Here is a 26,742-nt window from a genome sequence, read left to right as displayed (position 1 = left end):
TGCCAGGGCAATAATGCTTAATGCACAATAAACGTGACTTTGCATTTACTATTATTGCACTTAAATATGGCAGGAAAAATCCCCTAAAAATCGTGGGTTTTGTACATCCACTGCTTAGTAAATACTGTATGCCCCTATGTTATACATTCAAAATATAATCATCTGGATTCTATCATACAGAAAATTAATTTGTGTCTTATTTTTTTCCTTCTAGAAAGTGTGACAATTCTGTGAAATTATATTCAGAGATAAACAGCTAAGTCACAACAGTACTGTTATGTTCTTCCATGAGACTCTGCATGCCAATGGATTGCATGCAAACTATGGGGCAAATATACTTAATGTTATACAGGTGTTTTTTTAGCGGGGAGTAAATGTTAGGGGGACAGTATGTTGTGTGCAAGTGTTTTATCTACAGGGCAGTAGAGAGCTGGCCTAGGCCTGGGGGAAGGGGGCGTCGCCTAATTGTGGGAGGCGTGGCCACACCCCCTTAGCTTTTTCTTTGGTTCTATTTGCAAATCCAAGGGGGGAGGGGGCACGATCAGTGTGTTTGCTCCCTCCCACAGGCAGACGAGAGGAGACTGCTGCTGCTCAACAGTCTCCCACTGCAGTCCCATGCGGCGTCGGACCCGGGCATCCGCCAGGTCTCACCAACAAGCCCGGGCAATTAGAAAACGCACCCCCCTTCTCAGCGCCCCTGTATATCTATCTGCAAACATATATCTTTTATTTGCTAGTTACACACAGATTTACTAGTAATAGTGCTGACAACTGTCTTTCTATTTTCCATACATATATGGCATAAGTATTGCCATTGCTGGCTGATACCATGTACAATGTGGGTAAAACAGAGCGTGGGCATATTTCTCTTCTGTTTTCAAATTTTGCCTAGTATTACCATGGCTGCTTCCAGTCCAATCTATATAAAGCTGTTTCCATATGGAAATCTAACATTTAGGTAGGAGAGGTATTTAGCACAGGAGATATCGCAGACATCTCCTATGTTAAATTAATGTACAGTTAAATATCACCGTCAACTTAGTTCTGTATGCAGGGGCGTATTAACAACTGGAAGGGGGCCGTGTGCAACACCCCCCCCCACCACCATGAAACGGGCAAAAACTCTATCCCCCCACCCCCTGTACCTGATGAAGTGTGCCTCCCGCGCAATGCGCCAACTATGCTTCTCCCACATCTTTCCGGTGATAAATTTGAAAAGATGGCGCATATGCAGAAGAGAACAGAGACTCTGGCACAGTATCAGAGTGTTTGCCAGCTCCTGTACAGCGCCATCTTTATGAATACATCACTAATAAGATGGCGTCGTGGGAGAAGAATAGGAAGCTGGCACACTGCACGAGAGGCACAGTGGTCGATCCTGGGTGCGGGGACCCCCTGCACCCATGGGCCCCTGTGCTCCTGTTTCTGGAGCTGGTCTGTGACAGTCAATGCCGTCTCCCAATGGCATTAGCAGCATTCCCTATGTAAAGAGCTATCAGGGAGTCGGAGAGAGAATAAGCTTCTCTTCAGATCCCTCCCCACCTTCATATATTTCTATTGTGTGCATGCACTGTCCCAAGGTCATGCATGAGCAGGAGCTCAGCCAGGACATTACCCGGCAGTATCCTCTTTAAGCTGGGTACACACTACACCATTTGCTGTGCAATCATGGTACCTGCGGGCACTCTGCACGACCATCATGTAGTGTGTACACACAATTCATCATTTCAGTGCTGCATATCAGACAAGACGATGCAACATACAGTGTACATACATTAAGCATGCATGCAACGATATATCACGTTGTTGTATGGCAGATTATGCAGTGTACACGAGAACATGATATATTGTTACCTTGCATCATGGCCTCGACGGGTTGCCGGATCGCTGAGGTGTGTATTGAGCTTTAGAGTGGATTTCCCAATCATGTTAAAAGCTGTTTACTGGAGCAGCTGTCCTGCTAATAAATAGCCCTGATACTACGGCCCATATTCAATTTGAGGCGAAAAGCTGTTTACGCATGTTTTTGGCGGAAACTTTTCGCTGATGACGTCATTTTCGCCTGTTTTGACTTTCCTCCGTATTCAATTTGGAAGACTTTTCGCCTAGGCAGAAAATCAATGCAATGTAATAGGCGGAAAAGTTTTGCCTATGAAAAAAGTGCAGAATTGGGGTTTTGGGGTGTAACATTGTGGAAACCCCCATGCAGCCTTCAGACAGTCCCCCAAAGGTAAACTGTGTCAAAAAATCTTTTTAAAAGACTTCAGAACACCCCAAAAACTCACTTTCAATTTGGGGGCAAAAAAAAAAAATGTTGTGGGACAAAGTTAAAAACTAGCGAACTTCACTCTGGGGGGGTCCCCAAGTATGCCCCAGGTGTTTTTTTCATTGCAGGGGCTTGCGGCAGGTGGATTTTTTAAGATTTTTGAAACTTAACTTTAGCAACTTTAAAATATGCTGACCCCCATTTTCAAGTACCCCAAATTTGCTGGGATAAGTTATTTACTGCAAAAAAACCTCCTGAATACTATTCTGCACCACTTATACAAAAACACTATTTAGCAGCTATTGAGCCCGTTTAAAAACACCAAATACCTTCAGCAATCCAAATCGGGGGGTACCATTCCTAACCCCCATTTCAGAGCATATTTTGGGGGGTGTCAGGCTGATTTCCCCAAATCTGACAGTAATTTCCGCTTGTTTAAGTTTCGCCGGTTCCTGTTTTCGCGTACTTGCAAATTGAATACGGCAATAAGCGGGCACGCGCACGATACTTTTCCGCCTACAAAACACGCGATGTAGGCGAAAAGTCCGGGAGGCGGAAAAGTATCGCGGGTCCGCTCAAAGTGAATACGACTCTACAGCTCCTATTGCCACAAACAGTGTGATAAGAAATATTAGTTATTGGGGAAAATTAGTCAAGGGTCTTAAATAGAGTCCTAAATTTGTTAAATGTAGAATATTACTTTTATTACGCCCATTATGTACACAGCCGCACATACATATATACAGAATATATGCACAATTCAGCTTTATGTAATGAGTAAGTTTGTGACAGAAATACAAGCTTAGCATATAGTATGAAGCTATGTGTACAAACAGCAGGCCTCTTCATCATGCTGACAAAGCCAGGGTCTGTCAGCTCAGTGCTGAGAGCCGGCCGCTGGAAACTGTCACAAGCAGTTTGGATTTTGAGAGATGATGCTATGGGGAAATGTGAATCCCGCCAAGAACATTTATCCGACTTCTGTCTGACAAACACACAGGTGAAAGGAATGTCCTGAGTTCTCAGCAGTTTTCTTGCCATTCTTCATGGACACTTTAGTGTGAGATGAAGCTGTGGTTTATTGTTTTCATTGCTGACAAAAGTAATTTACAGTGCAAAACAGTACAGTTCAGAAAAGCAAGTGAAACGCGCTTCACAAGACAAGAGAAGTGAACGTTCCCTTGGGACGAGACTGGATATGTGATATAACTAACTTTAAATGTCAAAAAGTGAAGTAATATGTATAATAAATAGATGTATTGTTACTAGTTTGTACAGGTCATTTTCATGGTTGGTTTGTCCACTGGTTAAATTATCAAAAGTTAATGAAATGTCAACCTTTCTGCTATACATACAGTAGGTGATAGGTAATGCCAAAAACCAAAAATACTCTAAAATATTTAATATATACCTTCAAAAGAAATGTGCTCAGTGATGTAACCTGCTCCTATCAATTTCATTTAGATAACATCTATTTAAATAAAAATTATATTTTTAAAAAGCTGTAATAGCTTGTTGTGTCATGTGATAGGTGACTTCTGCAACATATTTCTATTTTATGCTCAAATTAATTTCATACAAGTACTGTAACTATTTGTCTATATATCCTTGTAGGTAGAACAGAGCGATCGCCAAGGTGACACATCAGAGGCTTAGAACAGTAGGACATTCTGTACAAAGAGCCAGACATGATTGGATGATTCACATTTCAGCACCTTGCTAATTATACCTGATCTCTATACATTAGGAGGAGTATGACTCATCAACTGTTTCTCCTTGTTATCACATATACAGCTAGTTGAGTTTACAGAAGCAAATCCACAAGACAAGTTGCCTAAATAAGTTATAGGGAGGCGTCTGCAGAGGCTGAATATGAGCAGTATATTCTAAGTGCAATATGGTAAAGTACAGTCTGAACAAGTTAAAGTTTCCATATTAAGTATATGAAAATAACTGCAGCATATGGACTGTTGCAAATACATTGCCATGGAGGACACCTAAACATGATACCACTCACACACTATTAAGTTAGTTTAAAGAGACGGTAGAGAATGCCATAGAGGTGGATGCCAAATATTCTAGACGGGTATTCTGAACCTGGATAGAACAAAAGGTTATCTGTTTTTCATCCCTAATAACTGCCCAATTTTATTCTATGTAGACAATCAGTAACTATTTTATTACGACGTATGATTTCACATGCATTCATACGCAAACCAGCAAGTTATCACCGCACAGTGGCAAACCCTTAATTAATCACCAGCAGTAAAGTGAGCCCCCTAGTGAAATATGCAATTACCTAGTTACTTTGCTCTCATCTTTGAATAGAAAAATCAAAATCTGCAAATGGCACAGCGCTTCCCACAGTTACATATTAATTTGACACTGAAACTGACAATTATTTTCACCTGTGAACCATTACGTGTGTCAATCACCCATGTGACCAGGTATTCCGAAACAAGATAGTAGAGCAGCTAAAGTTGATTCCCCTTCTAGAAGCTAAGAAGTGATATTATATAATGACACAATGTTACTTATCTCCTTGAAGAACATGATCTATACTCGGATACTTTGATGTGAGCTAAGATATGAATGAAAAGGACACGTATTCTCTATGAAGTCAGCAGTTGTCCAGTGTACCGTACCTCATTCTTTGATCATCAGGCGGTGTCATTTCCACGTGGTGTAGAGGCCCATTCAAGTTAACAACATGTAAGGTAACGACTGGGTTCTCACAGCCAGCCTAGAACAGGAAAGGCCAATAACTGTAAATTACATTATTTAATCAATTTATCTTGGAAAATACAAATGTACACTGTGTACCGCTTTGTGATAGAAAATAGCTTTTTAGAGGGATAAGCACTAACAACGGAACCCAGTCTGGTTCCTTAACAAGCATTTATATAATTGCACAGTTTTTGCCAGCTGGCCTATGGTTAAACAGATATCTAAAGAACACTGGGATCTGATTGTCTCAGCTGTTACTACAAAATATACTGTGAGTTTGCTCTCTTGCAAGTGCTCAATGCACGCACATATTGGCAACAAATGCCACCCCTTTCGGAATGGTACAATACCACTGGCACTACCCAAAACTCACGATTGTCCCACCCACCAATTGCCTACATACCTGTCTTTGGATAAGAGAATAAAAAATATTAAGGACCTGATCAGAGCTGCATGCAATGATGACATTCAGAGAATTGAGCTATATTTTTCTACTGCGCATACATGTAAAATCCCTAAAAACTCGCACAACATGTGTCCGGCAGCGTGTACGCACAGAGGCGCAGGTGCGTTGGAGACAAAGGTTTCAGAAATATATTGGAAATGTGCTGGAAGGAGGCTATTCAGACACATGAAGCTGGTCTGTCTTATGGGTGTTATGAGAGTGTAGCGGGCATGTAGAGATGGGCCCAGCTGCATTGTTGCTCATAGCGCAGCGAGTCACCTTCCCGCCATCGGGGATGTGCAATAGCGTCTCCTTTCAATCCTATGGAGAAGAACTCCCGCAATCGAGGAAGCGTGAGTGCATCCCCATAGGTTTGAATGGAGACGCACTCCCTCGATCGGGGGTGCACCGTAGCATGGCGCATAGCGTGATTCGCGGGCACATTTGTGCCACGATCGGCAGCAAACTAAATGGGCGCATCTGTAGTTTAACTCATACTTGGCTACTCTCCTGGGAGTCGCAGGAGGCTCCCACTCCCCCACGCACCCCTGGAAGAGTAGGTAAATCTCCCGCATCCCGTCCACTTCCTAGTAAAGTGGGCAGGATGGGGAGATTATCTGCAAAAAGTGTGGGGTCTGTAGGAATGAGGCGGGGCTAAATGTCACAATTTGTGTCATTTAGCCCCACCCCCTCCTCGTGGACCCGCAAACCACAGGGTTTTCCTGTAAGGGGGGTGGGGCCTAATGACAGCTATAGTCTGGTCCCGCCCCCGAAGATAAGAGGAGCAGGTCCTCTCCGGCTGCTCCCGGAAAACTGCCTGGCAAAGTCGGTAAGTATGGTTTAACTGCTAGCAAACTCAGGCGCTTAATCGCTCATACTGGTGGTCATACACAGGCGGAGAATCTGCTCAAAGCCGGTGTCTTGGTCCTTGCACAGTCAGACGCACAGCTGTATACCAGGGAAGGACTGATAGCATTAGTATAAAGTTACGGTTGCAGCAGCGCGCCATTCAGAGTTTATATCCACCTATATCCAAGTGACGGCAGCCATAGTCCTCTGACAACCCCCTTTTAAATGTTTCTCCTAATCAACCTGTTACCAATTTGTTTTTAGCCTATATTTAACACACAGTTCATAACTTCAGATAGAGAATAGGTATATGAATCGGGGCTCTTTGTACATGGCAAAATGCTTAATCTATCAATTTCATGCTTATTTCAGATCACGCTACTTGTGATGCCGCCGCAATGGAGACGATGATTCAGAGATGTCAGAAAGGATCCATCTTGCTGAACTGTGAGTTTATATGACACTGAACCTCCCAGCTCTTCACACGGCTCGATATAACCGCTGCTCAGATCTGTTCCTGACAGAAATCTCTGATACACAACCACAGAGGGACTTCTGTTCTACACATCAATCTAACTGCAGAATGTGTTCCGAGCGTGATACACGAGAGGTGTTGAGCGAATATGTCAGAAAGTAAGGAAGAGATTTAGGATGAGTACAGCTGTTATCTGATGTGCAAGTGCTGGAAGGACTTTTGGATTTATAAACTAATATGTCTCTTGACTATTACCCTAATTCAAGGTACAGTAATTCAGGGGCACGTTAAAAAAAAATGTGAAGAGCTAGTTTCTATGCTTTAAAAAGTGGATTAAACAAGTCATTTTCTTCCTACTCCTATGCTGAGGGTTCCCTGTAAAGCAGACCGCAGTGACCGCACATGACCTTAATGTTAGCCTCAGCTTCACTCTTTCAGCCCACTAAGGTAATTGCACTTCAAAGTCCTAGGGCTAATAGTTACTGTACTGGGACTTTGAAATGTTACTAAGTTGGAGAGATGAAGCAGCAGAATGACACTGAAGCTGTAGGTATGCATTATGCTCTGTGGAGGTCCCATATTTTACAGAGAACAGGAAGACTGCAGAAGAAGGGGTCTCAGGGGAGGGGCAATGAAAGGTTTAGGGATGGAAAAATCAGTATTATAGGTGAATATTTATGAAGTGGACAATTCTTACAAATGTGTTATCGGCTCAATGGCACAGACTCCAAAGAGAGAATAAGGCAAGTGAGGCTCAAGCCGTAGGGCTGAGTGGGGCTGGAGTGACACAGGGTGGTGCTGGAGTGACACAGAGGGCAGCTAGAGTTACACAGGGGGAGCCTGGAGTGACACATAGGGGGCCTGGAGTGACATGGGGGGGCTGGAGGGACATGGGGAGCTTGGAGGGACACAGGGGATCAGAGAGTGATATGAGGAGGGCAGTCCCTTTCTTTGTTAGGGGTGCTCGGATACTGAAGTGATGATACTAATACTCAGGATTGGATAATTATTCTGGTGAGCAGTGACAATACTTACTACTAGATCGTTTGACACGACTACATTTTTCATGTGTTATAAACAGATTGCATCTTTTCTTGTTGAAATTCATTAAATAAGTAGAATATATGCCAAATACTACACTGTAATGAAGTTGCATACAAAAATACACCTCCATCTGCTTGCTTTCCTATATAGCAACAGCTTCCCTCAGCTAACTTGTGAAATAATTAAGTCAACATATCTTATTACATTTACATGCAAGCAATGGCTGGTAATGCCACTTTTGCTTCCAAGGGCTGAGTCAGAACTATAATTGGCAATGTGCACCTGCTTCCTCATTTAATTTCATTCTCAATCAAGCTTCATGGTTATTTTTATTATAAAGACTATGGGCCTTTTATAATAGCCTGCGAGATGCAGGCACGGACGCGATTCTGGCGAGTTAGCCCGTGTTTATAAAACGGTAATAATTTAAAAGGCAAAACCAGGTTGGTTTTGCCTTTTAAATTATTGCCGCTTTAAATATATGGGCTAATTCGCCAGAATTGCTCCCATGCCTACATCCAGCAGGCTCTATATAATAATATAAACATTAACTAGAAAACAATATAAGCACTGTTTTGTCAGTGCACTATAAGCTTTGACAGCTGACAATTTTCTTACCTTTGGATAATGGTAGTTTTTCACTGTTGGGTAAATTGATCCAGTGTATACAGGAATCTCCATAGTGGGTACTTTGTTATTGTTGATAGTCGTATATGCTAGTCTGGCGCCATCTGGAGCCCACCAGTGGGCAATGTGGGTTTTAAATATTTCCTCTGCAGAAAAACAGCAAAAGCGATATTGTCTAAAATAAACTTGATGAATAAGAGGAACATATGACATAATAAAACAAGCACTAAGCATCAATATGTTTTATGCATCATTTTATTTCAATATATCTATAAAATGTGTACTATAAAAGTAAGGGTGATATAGCTGCACAGAGAATTCATTTTTGCTGAAAAGGAGAATTAATTCCTAAAAAAAAGCACTATAATTGTTACAATGAGATTGACATTGACTGTTATAGCAAAAGGACACAAGGCTATGCTAAAAAAAATCTATATTTTTGAGTGATGAGTGTTTAAAGATGTCAACTCTTTTAAAAGGCAAAACAATATGCTATCCCTCAAACATTTTTTTTTATGTGTGTAAGCATTGTGTGTATGTTATTGCCACTGCAACTGCAGATTTGCAAATGTCGGTGCCACAGGGATTTGTATTGATACGCCAACAAGCGGCTTCGCAAATCCAAGTAACTGTGGTCGTCATTCAGCACGGATTTGCAGTCTGCAATTGCAAACACTCGCTTGCTACGAAATTATGCAAATGAGTGAGATCGCAGGATTCTACCAAGACGCCCACCACTGTATAAGTCCACCCATGAAAATATTGGTAACATCGAGCAGGGCAGCAACTAGGGGGGGCTGGAGGTGCAAGTGCATCGGGTGCACCGCTGCACCCAGCGCCAGTGTCCTCCAGCTCTGCACCGCAGGGAGACTCCAAGCTGGACGCCTGCTGAGATGTTATTACCAGCGGGCGCCCGGCTCCTTCTCTGCAACGCCGCGCTAGCCGAAGGCTGGAGTTCTCTCCTGAACTCCAGCTTCCGGCTCTCCCCACATGCACTATGGGAGAGACGTCATGACGTCTCTCCCATAGTTCCGAGGAGCAGCCGGGCGGACCCAACGGTGGCGGTCACAGGAGCGGGGTTTAAGGTAAGTATTTTTTTTTGTGTGTGTATATGGCACTACGGGGGCATTAACAGGGGGCACTACAGGGGGACTACAGTGGCATTACCTACAGGGAAATTACCAGGGGGCTCTACATGGGCATTACCAGGGGGCTCTACAGGGGCATCACCAGAGGGTTCTACAGGTGGCATCACCAGGGGCTCTACAGTGGTATTACCTTCAGGGGCATTACCAGGGGGCTATACATGGGCATTTGCAGGGGGCTCTACAGAGGCATTACCAGAGGCTACTACAAGTACATTACCTGGGGGCTCTACAGGGGGACTACAGTGGCATTACCAGGGGGCTCTACAGGGGCATTACCAGGTGGTATTACCAGGGGGCTCTACAGGGGCATTACCAGGGGGCACTACAGGTGGCGTTACCAAGGGGCATTACTATTTGGGCACTAAAGGGGCATTAGCATATGGGCACTACAGGGGCATTACTATGGAGTGATTACCAGGGGGGGCGCGCCAAATTTCTGTCTTGCCCCGGGTGACAAAAACCCTAGTTTCAGCCCTGCATCGAGTAACATCGGGCCCATACGCACAGTTGTGGTTGAGCTGACCTCAACCATCGTAGGGGCTTAATTATGCACGTTCCTGTAACGGCGTTCAAACGCACTGGCACACCTGCGTTTCTTCGATCACCCCCCATCCACAAATGGCACTTCCTATCAATTATTTGGGATGGGTCTGCGTAGCCGCTGCATTCGCACTCATGCATGCTGCAACCGGTTTGTGCACTGCAACTTATACATATGCGCACAGCGCAAACATCGGCCGGGTGCATGCGAACCAAACTGGATAAGTCGCTGTGTACAAAGCCGAAGCATTGGTCGCAAATCAGTCAATTATCAGCCTTCTGAGTAACCCTATGGTGGCGCAGAATGGCCACTGGAACTGAGACGCCGGAGCCATTTTCACTGTATACGGGATCACAGTCACAGGCAGAGACACATCCCAAACATCTGTGTTTAAGTTGCCACCTCCCTGTTGCTGCCCACAAATGGTCCCTGTCTATCAATTTGCGATTAAATCCTCGCTGCGAGTGACATCGGTAATGAAACTTGATGCATGCGCAGTATGACTCAGATGCGTGCGCAGACCACAGATAACTGCGTAAACATCGGCATTGTGCCCATCTCTAAATCAGGCCCTTAGTACTCTAGTAGCTACTTGGGGCCTGATTCAGCAGCGATCGCAAATGCAGCTACGTACGCAGATCGAGCGATTGTTAGCCATTGCGCATGCATATAAGCGATCGCGCTGTGATTACGCACAAAGTAATCCATCCCAGAGTGAGTGACAGGCTGTGAGCGTTTGGGGGTGGTGATGAGGGAGTGGTCAGAAAAACGCAGGCGTGTCTGCATATGTGAACGCCGTTGCTTGGGCATGCATAAATTAGTCACAGTGATTGCATATGTAGCTTGAGAGCCCACTGCATGCGAGGAGACATTACGTTTCTGCGGCTGCGTACATGTTCAATGTGTGTTGATGGTACCGATGTTTATGCAGAAGAGCAACATTGGATGGATGTGAGAAAGCAGAAGTGGGCGTCTTTATGCCGGCTGAGCTTTGGAAAGCATTAGCATATTTTTGCCACTGCGTTCTGTGTGAAATCGCAGCTGTGATCACATTAGCAATCGCTAAATGAATCAGGCCCTTAGTACACTATTAACGAATTAAGATGTAAAATTCAAGAAAAAGTTCCCAAACGTGAGAAGTCTAAGTCGTGCCACACATCTCATGCCATATGGTGCAAATAGGATAGGTGTATGAGGACACATCTATACCTACCTTTTGTTAATCCTCCATGTTATGTAATGAAGTTTACATGTACTGTCAAAGTTAAGTTTAACCCACAATTTTCCTGTATGTTTGATGCATGAACAAAGAAAGATATTTTTTAACAGGTTATGGGCTCAGACTTAACAGAATAATGTTAGCAATCTTCCCGTGAAATTTGCAAAGTGTACAAAGTGTATGTGAGTAACTGAACACTCTATTTCAAAGGAAGTAAACAAAAAGAAAATTACAGGATGCTTAGAGCATAAACTTGCAGTGGCTAAGCTAAATAATGACAATTATCAGCAATATAAGACTGAGATACTGCTAACCATGACTAGAGATTAATGACTAGTAATTGGATAATAAAAAGATGTATTGGCATGAGAAACTAAAAGCTTATTAGTTTACCAGCCAATTCTCATATAAAACTACTGCAAAGGGCATGTTGGATGCATTACAGAAGATTCAATTTAAACAGTAAGCTGTTTCAACTGATGTACTGTAAATATACCAAATGAGATTTGGAAAGTAAATGACAAATAAATGAAATGCTACAGAGAGTGGAGCAACTCCGGTCAATGGATGAAGACATAAATGGGCTGATTCTGAGTCGCACACTGCTACGACCGCTTTAGCATCTTTTGCCGTAGTCGCCTCTGCAATTTTATTCTAATGCTAGTATCAGCCCTTCCCATGGTGTACAAGTGTGTGTCTGATATACAAGGACTGTGATGCCCACTTTGTGCATCATTAGATGCTGCAATAGGTCACAACTTGCACCTGCCTCATGCTAGGTGCACATGTTCTACGTCAGAGTATGGCCTACAATGTAAGCGATTAAGCAGCTGAGTTTGCAGCCAGTTCTGCAACAGGCTCACGACAATCCCATAACATGCCCATAAGATGGACATCTCCGTGCGTATGTATAGCCACCTCCCAGTCTCCGCCCAGGAATAACCAATACATTTCTGAGACTGTGCGTCTTAATCGCAACAGCGCCTCTGTGCATACACACCGTGGGACGTATGCTCTGTGCACTTTTTGGTGACTTAGAGTCTTAGACACATGTGTAGTTGAAAAACATTAACCATTTGCATGAACATTGACATTGCGTGCAACTTAGGATCAGGCCCGGAGTGTAACCATTTGATAGCCACACTTCTGTACAGTCTGACAAATACAGGGGCATATTCATTTGCGAGCGACATTTTAAAAAAACCTTGAAGTTTGTCCTAGTCAATTGCCTGCCAGAAAATCAGAATCAGTAATTTCTATATTTTTTATCGCAATTTCAGAGCAAGTCCAATTCTGACTAAGATCGTTATTATAAGGAAACATTATTGGGACTTGCTTCAGAACCCCTAGGGCACCAACCTTAATGACTAATTAAGCAACTGGAAGTTCTCAATTAGCTTAATTAGTCCAATAATTACATGTCATTATTGGTTGTTAAAGCCAATAATGACCCCAAAATCAATTTTTTTTGTTAATTTATGCACCCCAAATTTAATGAAAGCATTTATTTAAACACAAAAAAAGTAATTGCTTTACAGATTGAGTATCCCATATCCAAATATTCCAAAATATGGATTTTTTTTAATGCAATATATGTTTATTGGTGACCAGTACATAAGATGAATGTCAAACCATCACAAATAGAATACCATCCAATATGTATGGGGCAACTGACACAACATTATGGTGGAAATAATACAAAATAGGTAATTTTTTATAAAAAAAAATCAAAGTATAACATTGGAAAAGTTAACATAAGTAGCAAAAGAAGTACATTAGGTAGAGGAAAGAAGAGAAGGAAAAAGGAAAAAAGGGAGACTCGCTACCAGAGAACAAAGCTACACACCAGACCAATCATCTCCAGTTATCAGCGGGGTATCCATCAAGTTCTGCTATTTTTATCCCTAACTGCGACAAAGTGCCTTACAATGGTCCGATTCTTTGCAGAGTAACCATGGGTACCAGATCACTGTGAAGTTCTGGCAATTATCTGGAAGAGGTAGTATTAGATCATCCTTAGACATATAATGTTAAGACGCACACCCCATTCAGTCATAACGGGGACAGAGGTAGATCTCCAGTGGAGAGGGGTGACTTCCTTGGAAGCACTAAGTATATGTCGTAATAAAGTCTTTTTAAAATGCGCCTGAGGTTTCAGTAACCAGAAACTTTGGCATGAAGGTAAGTCTTTCTGAAGGATGAGACTCGCCGCCTTAATTACCTTACCCCAAAATAGTAGGAGGAGAAAGCACTCCCACCAAATATGTAGTGAGGTACCTACCGCAGTATCACATCTCCAGTAAGTATCAGGGACTCCTGGTACATTTTAGCTAACAAACTGGGACAACGATACCAACGAGAAAGCGAAATTCAGATTTTTTTGAGTGCGATTGAGATAGTGACACCTTTGATTTATGATAGTTTAATGTACACACTTTGTTTAATGTACAAAATTATTAAAAATATTTAATAAAATTATCTTCAGGCTGTGTGAATAATAATAATAATAATAATAATTTTATTTATATAGTGCTTTTCTCCCATAGGACTCAAAGTCGCTTTACAGACAACAGAAAACATGGTACATTGTACAAGGACTTGGTGTTGCAAAAAAATAGAAAACCACATGAGATAATTAAAATCAACCGAAACCTAGAGAGCACAATAAGCATATTGCAGGGTTGGTGCAGACATTTTGGGAATGTCTTTAATATAAGGTTTATATTAAACAAATGAATTTCGTGTATGTACACAAACTTTGTTTGATGCACAAAATGTATAAAATGATTGTAGAAAATGACCTTCAGGCTGTGTGTATATGAAACATAAATGCATTCTGTGATTAGACTTGGCTTCCATTCCCCAAATATCTCATTATGGTATGCAAATATTCCAAAATACAGAAAAATACTTTTGGTCCCAAGCATTTTGAACATGGGAGACTCAACCTGTTTAATGTTTACTTTTGTTAGGCCTAAAATTACCCCTAAATCAAATTTTTTTTGCATTTTTCATTTATTTGTTTGTAATAAAATAAAAAATGTTTGCTTTTTATCATTATTTTTTACTTTTAAAAAAAAATGCAGAAATCAGCCATTTAATGCATTAAAAAATATATATTTATCATTTTATTTCTTCTGGACAGTAATAACTATTACCAAAATTTGCAAGCATTTTTATTCTATTGTATAAAAATGGGTATCGGGAGCACGAATACCCGTGGTAATAGAAAACTGGTTGCGATACCTGTGTACATTATTTGCAGGTAAAACCTTGCAGCCAAATGAATAATAACAAGACCTGGAGCAAAATAAAAACAAGACTGTAAATACTGTACTAGGCTTATAGATGAACACCAGTGCAGACAGGAATTCATACATGACAACATGTCAACATGATTTAAAATCAACCAGTAAGGAAACAAGATCATATTTTAGATACAAGAAACAGGGGAATACCTGAAAAAGATTGCTCAATATGAAAAGCCAAGCAAAAAAAAAAATCAGTGGAATGGCGCATTTAAAGAAACATAAAGTTGTCTATCCCATTGCTAGTCCATAGACTTGGGAGCAACAAGTCACATGATAAGAGATAGAAAATCTTCCAAGAGCTCAACCAGAATCACAAATAAATAATTTATTATACAGATGGAAGTAGCATCAATGCTATTGTGCATAGTCTACTCTGTGCTCCAATGCAAACAGAAGCAATCTGGCAATACCAGTACAGGCTGTGTTGTATCCTAGTTTGGAAGGTGGAGTCTTGTCTGTAATCCACATGGTGGCTATAGTACATACTTGCCTACACTCCAGATTTTTCAGGTAGTCCTCCGCACCCCCGGAAGTGTAGGCACCTCTCCCACATCCCGCCCACTTCCTAGTAAAGTGGGCTGAATTGGGAGAAGCTTACCTGAAATCTGCAGTCCATCTTTAGGGCATGGGTATTAATTCTGCAATTCTATGTTAATTGTGTAATTTGGCACAACCCTATTAAAATATACATGATTCGCAGGGTTTCATAGCGAGGGGGTAAGGCCTAATGACACGAATGGTCCAAACTGCCTTTGAGAAAGCGGTCTGTGACAGGGAAACGCATCAGGCCCACCACCAGAGCACTCTTTTGCATATTGCTGGACAATTCACTGCACGTCTTTCCTGGGAAAAGGACTTATGCCACAACTAAACCGGATGATCTGAAAACAAGCCACTCTGGAAACATCTGTCTTTGGGAGTTTATTACAGCCAAGGTACTGCACAGGCTGCAGGTATTATTAACCCTGCTGGACACTGCTATCTCCACCCTAATAGCAGAGTGGTACCAGTAAAAAAAATATGTTCTATATGGATCCTATATACCTTCAGTACACAGTGATTTAACCTTGTGGAACTACCCTTTTTTTCCTCTGGTGGACTTGATACTTACCCTATACACATGATCATCAGGTGTAATTAATAATTCTATGATTGAATTTGAATTGTATGTATATGTTTTTGACCATTTTTAGACTGCACAGTGTGCTTAATAAATATGCTATACATTTTTAACAGTGGGTTCCCGACGGATGGGTTCCATTTCCAAAGTTGTGCGAACATTCAACAATCCTCAATCTACGATGTCACGCGTTTACTGGAAATACCTCATGGAAGGCAGTACCACCCACTGTTGACAGTGCAGTGGTTGACCACGGGTGATCATGACCAGTGGTGTCTGGCCAGAATTGTCCGTGGTAACAGACAATCGACACTGGCTCAAATCCACATTCAAGAGGTACCAGACGCATATGCAGCAGGTCAGTGCAGTGTTCTTTAGCGTCTATGGGATATGGGAGCAGAGAATCACGAGAGTGCCCCTGTTAACACCATGACACAGTGGACACAGTGCCTCACCTGGAATCACTAATTGGACCCTGGAGGACAGGCAACATATGGTGTGGTCCGATAAATCACAGTTCCAGTTGTTTCTGGCTGATGGTAGGGTTCCGGTGTGGTGCAGACCCCATGAGGCAATGGACCCCAGTTGTCAACAAGGCACCATGCAGGCTGGTGGTGGTTCCATAACGGTGTGTGGTATGTTCACGTGGCATAAGTTGGGTCCTCTGGTCAACCTGAACATGCCAGTGACCTCTACATTGCATTGCTTGATGACCATTTGCAGCTCTTTATGAACTTAATTTACCACCACAACAATGGAATATTCCAGTAGGATAATGTACCGTGTCATCGGTCTGAAGTTGTCCAGAATTGGTTAGAGGAACATTCTGGAGAGTTCCGACAAATGGTGTGGCAACCACGTTCGTCCGGCAAGAACCCAATTGAGCATATATGGGACATGGTGGAGAGGTCCATATGCACCCAAGATCTTGCACCTATAAATATCAGGGAGCTGTGGGAAGCTATCCAGATGGTATGGATCAACATCTCTCCAGAGGTCTTCCGTCCACTTGTGGAAGATATGCCACGTCAAGTTGCTGCACTTTGTCAGGCTAGAGGGGAATTTACATGATATTGATAGTTCATACAGTTAATCTACCAGATTATGCACTGTAGTGAATACACCATAGTCCTGGGATTGCGATATTGTTTAACATATGTATAATAATAATAATAGGGCACATGATGGAGATCCTGTTGTCACAGTCTGCTCAGGAGGATCTCCATCTGAGGAGCTGAAAGCTGAGATCCCGAGTTGAGGAAGGAATTATAGGCGAGGGGCCTGGATGTATGTCCTCCTCTTCCACAAATACCGGATGTTGACAAGACCTGACCAAAGGCGCAGAGTCTAACTTGCTGAGAGGTGTTCACCAGTGACCCCTCAAAGCGGGATATGGGTATTTAAACTGCACCCAGCAAGCCGGTCGCGACCCTTTGGTCAGGTATCTGATACAAGCGGGAAATGGAGAACGGAATACCAAGGAGGCCCAGGAGAATATACTTCAGTGTGAAGCACTAGTGAGAACCCTGTACCCTACTGGTACTGTATTGGCATGATGGAGTAACTTCCCGGAATAGTATACTGGAGGGGAATGGATAAGGCCCACTGCGTACCTAGATGCACCACTGGCACAGGAGAGTGACACTTGAGCACTTGAGCAATACACGGATGTTGTACTGAGTACATGGGTTGAGAAACCAGATGCACCGCTGGCACAGGAGAATGGCACGTGTTGTATTCAGGTGATGTACTGAGTACTTGGGCTGAGAACCCAGATACGCTGCTGGCACAGGAGAGTGACACTAGTGTTGACCTCGGGTGGTGTACTGAGTACACGGGCTGAGAACCCAGATGCACCGCTGGCACAGGAGAATCACTTTGAAGGGTAGAGATGGAACACCAGAGATGATTCATGAGAGGAAAGGAGCAAGGAACCTGGAACAAAGTAACGACAAGCATACACCAGTATTAACGACGTTGTACTGTCGGGAGCCCAGTTATATACCCTAAAGTAGCAGTCCATTGGGAACAGTGTCAGCTGACAGCAACCATGCTACCATTGGGTAAAGGATCAGTCAGGTGATATGGGCCCAGCCATGACAGTCGTTGACGGCAACCACAGTAACCAAGTTACCGGGCAGCATATGGAAGTCCAAGTGATCCTAAGATATAATCCTCAGCGCGTCACTCGCCGCCGCACCAGACATCTGATTGCTTGAGAAGTAAGGGGAAGTCGGCACTGGGATGAGTACCGGACGATCCTAGGCTGTAACCTGACACCTGTCTCTATATACCACATATGCTTTCTAAATATTATAGGGAACCCCTGTACACACCAGCCAGAATCTAAAACTCAATGATAACTGCATTAGGTCTAATCAAGGGCAAGTACATGCAATTGTAAAAAAAAAAAGGTTAAATTTAAAGGTTATTACTACTGGGATGAAATCATTAGGGGAGGAGATGTACTAAGCCTTGGATAAGACAAAGTAGCAACCAGTCATCTCCTAACTGCTATTTTACAGTCTGTTTTTGAAAAATGACAGTTATGATGTTATTGGTTGGTACTTTATCGCTCTCTACTTTCTCTCTTTCCAAGGCTTAGTACATATACTCCTAGGTCTGTTAGTACAACCACTCATTTTGAATGGCACGAGGGTGAACATTGGTGTAGTTTTTAAAGAAACAAACCCAGCATCCCTGTTCTTCCATGTCCATCCTCTACCAGGTAATTGACCTCTAATAAAGTAACAATGTATAATTCAAGTGCACAGTCTGGAACTTTACATTTGAGGAGGGGGTTGGATCCTTAGACAGTGGGGAACACTAGGGATATCCCCTGTACCCCTCTCCCTGAAGGGAAGGGTACATGCTCATGTTATCCAATCACTGATACTCTGCTATGCAAAGCGCCATGTGACAGAGTGTCCTCCCAACTTTTCCCCGCCTCTGGGTTGGACAGCAAGACAGTGCCGGAAAAGCGGGATTGTCCCGTTGCAATCTGGATGGTTGTGAAATTTGATGGTAGTGATGCAATGATCAGCACTATAGCTGTGTTGGTTTTAGAACTTAAACATGATGCTTCACCATCATGTTTAAAGTTCAAAAGCCATCACAGTTATGTTTGACATCGCAATGCTACCATATCAGCATGCCGTGTTCTACATAATGCTGTCCGCCTTTTTATTGTCGACATTCTGAATGTCAATAATAGTACATAGTCATACCAATACCTATTATACTATTATATGGCACTGCATGTTACAATGGCCATAAATAAGTCTTTACATATTAGATGGTCATACAAAATATTTTTATCAAAATACAGTAGCTAATTATGAAGCAAAGTCTGCTATGTATACAGTGGCTGCTTTTGCATGTAACATACAAATGCTGGACAGCTTTATTTTACTCTGCAATTTAGATTTCAGTTTATACTAGAGATGTGCGGTTTGGTTTTAAAGAAACCCGAATCCACCTGAATTTTGTGAATCTGGACAAATCCAACTCTCTGTTCTAATCTCCTGAGGAGACCCGAATACTATAAATCACAATTCTGATCTTCCAGCAATTTGGAATTTGAATTTTTAATTCAAGTTTTGGGTTTTGTATTGCAATAATTACTTTATTTTTGCTGGTTTTGGTGTGTCCTCCTGGATGCTCGCATAGCTATGGGTTACCACCCACAGCTTATGCGAGCGTCCATGATGATGGTCACGATGGTCAAGACCATCGCGACCATCGGGCTTGCGATGAGGCCCTGCGGTAGGGTTTAGGCGACCTCAAGCCCTGGAGTGATTTTGGCTCTATCAGAGCCAAAATCACTCCCACTGACATCACTAGTGATGTCAGTGGGACCGGACCTAGACGGTAGGCGTTCCCTCGGGTACGCCTCCGTCTTGCAGCCACGCCCCCGGCACGCCCACCAAAGGGGGCGTGCTGTCACTCACCATCGACAGCACGCCCCCTTTGCGAGACCCGAGCGACAGCTTGGCTGTCGCTATGCGGGTCTCGCGCATGCGCATGACGGAGCTCAACGCTCGCGAGCGGGTCTGAATCAGGCCCTCAGCGCACATCTCTATACAGGATGTAGTCAGTTTACCTTCGAACAGAATGCTGGTGGGCAAAATCCTGGTGACGGAATCCCAACCTGCGGCCACAACACTGGCGCCGGAATCTCGACATCAGGTGAGATGCCAACGCAAGAATCCCGACAGCCAGCATCCCGATCGTAAGTATAGTGGCCTGGGTTAGCTGTTAGCCGAGGAGGGTTAGGATTAGGCACCACAGGGGGGTTAGGCTGTGGGGGTGGGAGGTTAGGGTTAGGCACCATTGGGGGTGGGTTAAGCACCACAAGGTGGGGTGTTAGTTAGGCACCACCAAGGAGGGGTTAGGGTTAGGCACTAAGGGGGGAGGGTTAGGTTTAGGCACTAAAAGGGAGGGTTAGGGTGTTAGGTGGGGAGGGTTAGGATGCTGGAAGGGAGGCTTAGGGTTAGAGGGTGTTAGGATACTTACCTAGCCCCTGTTGGGATTCTGAGCATCTGGATGCCTTTGACAGCCGGTATCCCGACTGCCGGTCTCCCATACCCAACCCTTATACACATCAGTCCCAAATCTAAATCTCTCATTTTAAAACTGCCCCACCTGCAGTGCAGCATGGTTATACCAAAGTGCAAAGTTATATCCCTATTACACTAAATTCCCGGGTCTGACCCAGTATTTGTGATAAGATTCCAAATTGGCTCAGACCCGGAACATACCCCCTTCAGACCGAAACGACAAACTACTGTAGGAATAATCAGAGAGCAGTTGAACTGGTTTGCCGGTGATTTGAGATGACAATCTCCAAGCGCCGGAAAATCCGGAACTCCATGTTGTAAACATGACCTGGGTCGGATGACCTGGGTTACCCGTTTACACTGCGGGGTTACATGGGTCATTCCTGTGTTAAACCCTGCAAGTTACCCAGGTTGGATTTCCGGGTGAATCGTCCTGGGAGCCCAACCCCGGCCCCATTTACACCTAGCAGCAACCTGGGTTAACCTGGCAATAACCCGGATTTTAGCTGCTAGTCTGAAAGGGGTAATACTTGCTCTTTTTTGCTTTGCTCCCAGAATTAGCCTGAATTTGACCTTTTCCTATCTAAACCTATAGTCCATCGAATGAAGCCAATTAATTTAATTTACTAGGAAAGTGCCATTCCTGAGACAGACTAAGCAATGGCTGCTTTCCTTGTGTGTGACGGTCATCTTTTACTGGAAATATGGCTTTGAGTTACTTACTAAGAGCTTTGAAATCTAAGATTGCTCCATAATGGATATTCCTTCAGTTTTATTCCTTTCAGCTGAGATATCGTCTCTATCGCGGTGAGTGATCAATTACCAGCGTTGCCACCACAAGTATAACGAGAAAACAGATATCTCTGGTAATGACAGACTGTGAAATAAAGCTACAGCACAATATACCAAATGCTGAGTCCATCAACAGCTGCAATTTGCGCACATGCAGTGCTTCACACAATGAGTTACTTCATATGTTTGAAGACTGCAGACATCCCTTATATCCACTAACAAAAGAGCATAACTTTGTGTTATCAGCAATCAGCCCAAATAAAGACAGCAATTAAACATACATTCTATTGATTAGTACTGTACATGAAGGAGCTCACTTTGGCAATCACAAGTAATGGAGGTAATATCATTATCTAAGATAACGGCACCTTAGAATGACAGCTGTGATAGTGAATGCACTTGGCGAACATAGAATTAATTGTTTTGAAATCTGAAGTAGGTTTCATGATATTCTGAAATCATGTTATCTGATTCAAAACAATTAAATATTATTTCATTCTTATATGATAAGAAAACAAATATCATAGGGCCTGATTCAGAAATTTACACTGCTATGTAGTAGGGGTGAGTGGGTTCGGATTTCTGAAATCCGAACCCCCCCGAGCCCCCCCGATCCGAGTCTGATCCGAGTCAGGCTCGACTTTTTCCGCCTGACTCGGATCTGAAATCGAGGCAAAACGTCATCATCCCAGCTTCCGAGTCTCGCGGGTTTTGGATCCTATATAAGGTACCCGCGTCGGCGCCATTTTCTCACTCGGCTGTGGACAGTGAAGAGGGAGGGTGGGAGTTAGGGCTGTGTAGTGTAGTGTAGTGTAGTGCTGCTGTTGTCCACTACTTCAAAGTCCATAGGGGCTGGCTGTGTTGTGCTGTGCTGCTGTTGTTAATAGGGGCTGTGTCCACTACTTCAAAGTCCATAGGGGCTGGCTGGACTGTGTTGTGCAGTCAGTTCTCCATAGGGGCTGTGTACACTCCAAAGTCCTGTGCAGTGTCCCAGTCCTAAAGGGGTGCTGTAGTGTTGTCCAGGGGGTGCACTGTCCATCAGGGGTGCTCCCCCCAAGTGCTAAAAAAATTATATATTTTCTGTGTTTGTGAATTGTGTGCGCAGTAGCCGCACGTGCATCAACAAAGTAGTGACAAGCGTGCGCCTGTGTCATAAGTAAAGGGCCGGCTGGCTTGACCGTTAAAGGGTGCTGTAACCCCCAAAGTACACTCCAGTCCAAACCCAAAAAATAATTATTTTCTGTGTTTGTGAATTGTGTGCGCAGTAGCCGCACGTGCATCAACCAAGTAGTGCCAAGCGTGCGCCTGTGTCATAAGTAAAGGGCCGGCTGGCTTGACCGTTAAAGGGTGCTGTAACCCCCGAAAGTACACTCCAGTCCAAACCAAAAAAAAAATTATTTTCTGTGTTTGTGAATTGTGTGCGCAGTAGCCGCACGTGCATCAACAAAGTAGTGCCAAGCGTGCGCCTGTGTCATAAGTAAAGGGCCGGCTGGCTTGACCGTTAAGGGTGCTGTAACCCCCAAAGTACACTCCAGTCCAAACCAAAAAAAAAATTATTTTCTGTGTTTGTGAATTGTGTGCGCAGTAGCCGCACGTGCATCAACAAAGTAGTGCCAAGCGTGCGCCTGTGTCATAAGTAAAGGGCCGGCTGGCTTGACCGTTAAAGGGTGCTGTAACCCCCAAAGTACACTCCAGTCCAAACCAAAAAAAAAATTATTTTCTGTGTTTGTGAATTGTGTGCGCAGTAGCCGCACGTGCATCAACAAAGTAGTGCCAAGCGTGCGCCTGTGTCATAAGTAAAGGGCCGGCTGGCTTGACCGTTAAGGGTGCTGTAACCCCCGAAAGTACACTCCAGTCCAAACCAAAAAAAAAATTATTTTCTGTGTTTGTGAATTGTGTGCGCAGTAGCCGCACGTGCATCAACAAAGTAGTGCCAAGCGTGCGCCTGTGTCATAAGTAAAGGGCCGGCTGGCTTGACCGTTAAAGGGTGCTGTAACCCCCAAAGTACACTCCAGTCCAAACCAAAAAAAAAATTATTTTCTGTGTTTGTGAATTGTGTGCGCAGTAGCCGCACGTGCATCAACAAAGTAGTGCCAAGCGTGCGCCTGTGTCATAAGTAAAGGGCCGGCTGGCTTGACCGTTAAGGGTGCTGTAACCCCCGAAAGTACACTCCAGTCCAAGCCAAAAAAAAATTATTTTCTGTGTTTGTGAATTGTGTGCGCAGTAGCCGCACGTGCATCAACAAAGTAGTGCCAAGCGTGCGCCTGTGTCATAAGTAAAGGGCCGGCTGGCTTGACCGTTAAAGGGTGCTGTAACCCCCGAAAGTACACTCCAGTCCAAACCAAAAAAAAAATTATTTTCTGTGTTTGTGAATTGTGTGCGCAGTAGCCGCACGTGCATCAACAAAGTAGTGCCAAGCGTGCGCCTGTGTCATAAGTAAAGGGCCGGCTGGCTTGACCGTTAAGGGTGCTGTAACCCCCGAAAGTACACTCCAGTCCAAACCAAAAAAAAAATTATTTTCTGTGTTTGTGAATTGTGTGCGCAGTAGCCGCACGTGCATCAACAAAGTAGTGCCAAGCGTGCGCCTGTGTCATAAGTAAAGGGCCGGCTGGCTTGACCGTTAAGGGTGCTGTAACCCCCGAAAGTACACTCCAGTCCAAACCAAAAAAAAAATTATTTTCTGTGTTTGTGAATTGTGTGCGCAGTAGCGGCACGTGCATCAACAAAGTAGTGCCAAGCGTGCGCCTGTGTCATAAGTAAAGGGCCGGCTGGCTTGACCGTTAAAAGGTGCTGTAACCCCCAAAGTACACTCCAGTCCAAACCAAAAAAAAAATTATTTTCTGTGTTTGTGAATTGTGTGCGCAGTAGCCGCACGTGCATCAACAAAGTAGTGCCAAGCGTGCGCCTGTGTCATAAGTAAAGGGCCGGCTGGCTTGACCGTTAAAGGGTGCTGTAACCCCCAAAGTACACTCCAGTCCAAACCAAAAAAAAATTATTTTCTGTGTTTGTGAATTGTGTGCGCAGTAGCCGCACGTGCATCAACAAAGTAGTGCCAAGCGTGCGCCTGTGTCATAAGTAAAGGGCCGGCTGGCTTGACCGTTAAAGGGTGCTGTAACCCCCGAAAGTACACTCCAGTCCAAACCAAAAAAAAATTATTTTCTGTGTTTGTGAATTGTGTGCGCAGTAGCCGCACGTGCATCAACAAAGTAGTGCCAAGCGTGCGCCTGTGTCATAAGTAAAGGGCCGGCTGGCTTGACTGTTAAGGGTGCTGTAATCCCCAAAAGTACACTCCAGTCCAAACCAAAAAAAAAATTATTTTCTGTGTTTGTGAATTGTGTGCGCAGTAGCCGCACGTGCATCAACAAAGTAGTGCCAAGCGTGCGCCTGTGTCATAAGTAAAGGGCCGGCTGGCTTGACCGTTAAGGGTGCTGTAACCCCCGAAAGTATACTCCAGTCCAAACCAAAAAAAAAATTATTTTCTGTGTTTGTGAATTGTGTGCGCAGTAGCCGCACGTGCATCAACAAAGTAGTGCCAAGCGTGCGCCTGTGTCATAAGTAAAGGGCCGGCTGGCTTGACCGTTAAAGGGTGCTGTAACCCCCAAAGTACACTCCAGTCCAAACCAAAAAAAAAATTATTTTCTGTGTTTGTGAATTGTGTGCGCAGTAGCCGCACGTGCATCAACAAAGTAGTGCCAAGCGTGCGCCTGTGTCATAAGTAAAGGGCCGGCTGGCTTGACCGTTAAAGGGTGCTGTAACCCCCGAAAGTACACTCCAGTCCAAACCAAAAAAAAAAATATTTTCTGTGTTTGTGAATTGTGTGCGCAGTAGCCGCACGTGCATCAACAAAGTAGTGCCAAGCGTGCGCCTGTGTCATAAGTAAAGGGCCGGCTGGCTTGACCGTTAAAGGGTGCTGTAACCCCCAAAGTACACTCCAGTCCAAACCAAAAAAAAAATTATTTTCTGTGTTTGTGAATTGTGTGCGCAGTAGCCGCACGTGCATCAACAAAGTAGTGCCAAGCGTGCGCCTGTGTCATAAGTAAAGGGCCGGCTGGCTTGACCGTTAAAAGGTGCTGTAACCCCCAAAGTACACTCCAGTCCAAACCAAAAAAAAATTATTTTCTGTGTTTGTGAATTGTGTGCGCAGTAGCCGCACGTGCATCAACAAAGTAGTGCCAAGCGTGCGCCTGTGTCATAAGTAAAGGGCCGGCTGGCTTGACCGTTAAAGGGTGCTGTAACCCCCGAAAGTACACTCCAGTCCAAACCAAAAAAAAAATTATTTTCTGTGTTTGTGAATTGTGTGCGCAGTAGCCGCACGTGCATCAACAAAGTAGTGCCAAGCGTGCGCCTGTGTCATAAGTAAAGGGCCGGCTGGCTTGACTGTTAAGGGTGCTGTAATCCCCGAAAGTACACTCCAGTCCAAACCAAAAAAAAAATTATTTTCTGTGTTTGTGAATTGTGTGCGCAGTAGCCGCACGTGCATCAACAAAGTAGTGCCAAGCGTGCGCCTGTGTCATAAGTAAAGGGCCGGCTGGCTTGACCGTTAAGGGTGCTGTAACCCCCGAAAGTACACTCCAGTCCAAACCAAAAAAAAAATTATTTTCTGTGTTTGTGAATTGTGTGCGCAGTAGCCGCACGTGCATCAACAAAGTAGTGCCAAGCGTGCGCCTGTGTCATAAGTAAAGGGCCGGCTGGCTTGACCGTTAAAGGGTGCTGTAACCCCCAAAGTACACTCCAGTCCAAACCAAAAAAAAAATTATTTTCTGTGTTTGTGAATTGTGTGCGCAGTAGCCGCACGTGCATCAACAAAGTAGTGCCAAGCGTGCGCCTGTGTCATAAGTAAAGGGCCGGCTGGCTTGACCGTTAAGGGTGCTCTAACCCCCGAAAGTACACTCCAGTCCAAACCAAAAATAAAATTATTTTCTGTGTTTAGCCGCACGTATATATCAAATTGATATAACATAAATGGAGGACCAAACTTTCTCCGATAAAAATAAAATAGAGAAAGATCAAGAACCACTTCCTCCTAGTGCTGAAGCTGCTGCCACTAGTCATGACATAGACAATAACATGCCATCAACGTCGTCTGCCAAGGCCGATGCCCAATGTCATAGTAGAGGGCACATACAATCCCAAATGGCAAAGTTCAGGAAAATGACCTTGAAAAAGACATTTAAATCAGCTGAAGAGAAACGTAAACTTGCCAATATGCCATTTACGACACGGAGTGGCAAGGAACGGCTAAGGTCAATCCCTAGTATGTTCATGACTAGTGGTTCAGCTTTACATGACGATGGAAGCCCTCCTCCCACTAAAAAAATCAAAAGAGTTAAGCTGGCAAATGCACAGCGAAGAACTGTGCTTTCTAAGAAGATATCACAAATCCCCAAGGAGAGTCCAAGTGTGGTGGTGGTTGCGATGCCTGACCTTCCCAGCACTGGACGGGAAGAGGTGGCTCTTTCCACCATTTGCACGCCCCCTGCAAGTGCTGAAAGGAGCACCCACAGTCCACTTGCTGATATGCAAATTGAAGATGTCACTGTTGAAGTACAACAGGATGAGGATACTGGTGTAGCTGGCGCTGAGGAGGAAGTTGGCGAGGAGGATTCTGATGGTGATGTG

At 44.0% G+C, this 26,742-nt stretch overlaps 1 protein-coding gene across 1 annotated transcript in view; it reads right to left on the bottom strand.

Annotated features, from left to right (window-relative positions):
- Positions 1–26,742, bottom strand: part of DPP6 (dipeptidyl peptidase like 6) — a 587,423-nt gene that overhangs the window by 85,752 nt on the left and 474,929 nt on the right. Inside the window, exons 9-10 of the mRNA XM_088450360.1 lie at positions 8,425–8,579; positions 4,912–5,009 (exon numbers count right to left, since the gene is read on the bottom strand). Of these exons, the coding sequence (XP_088306486.1) occupies positions 4,912–5,009; positions 8,425–8,579 (253 nt within the window). The remainder of the gene's footprint in view (positions 1–4,911; positions 5,010–8,424; positions 8,580–26,742) is intronic.

This window comes from Taudactylus pleione, unplaced genomic scaffold, assembly GCF_031769625.1.
Source record: "Taudactylus pleione unplaced genomic scaffold, aTauple2 ptg000517l, whole genome shotgun sequence".
Lineage (NCBI taxonomy): Eukaryota > Metazoa > Chordata > Amphibia > Anura > Myobatrachidae > Taudactylus > Taudactylus pleione.
Note: the sequence above shows the minus strand (reverse complement) of the source record. Positions and strands in the feature narration are given on the sequence as shown.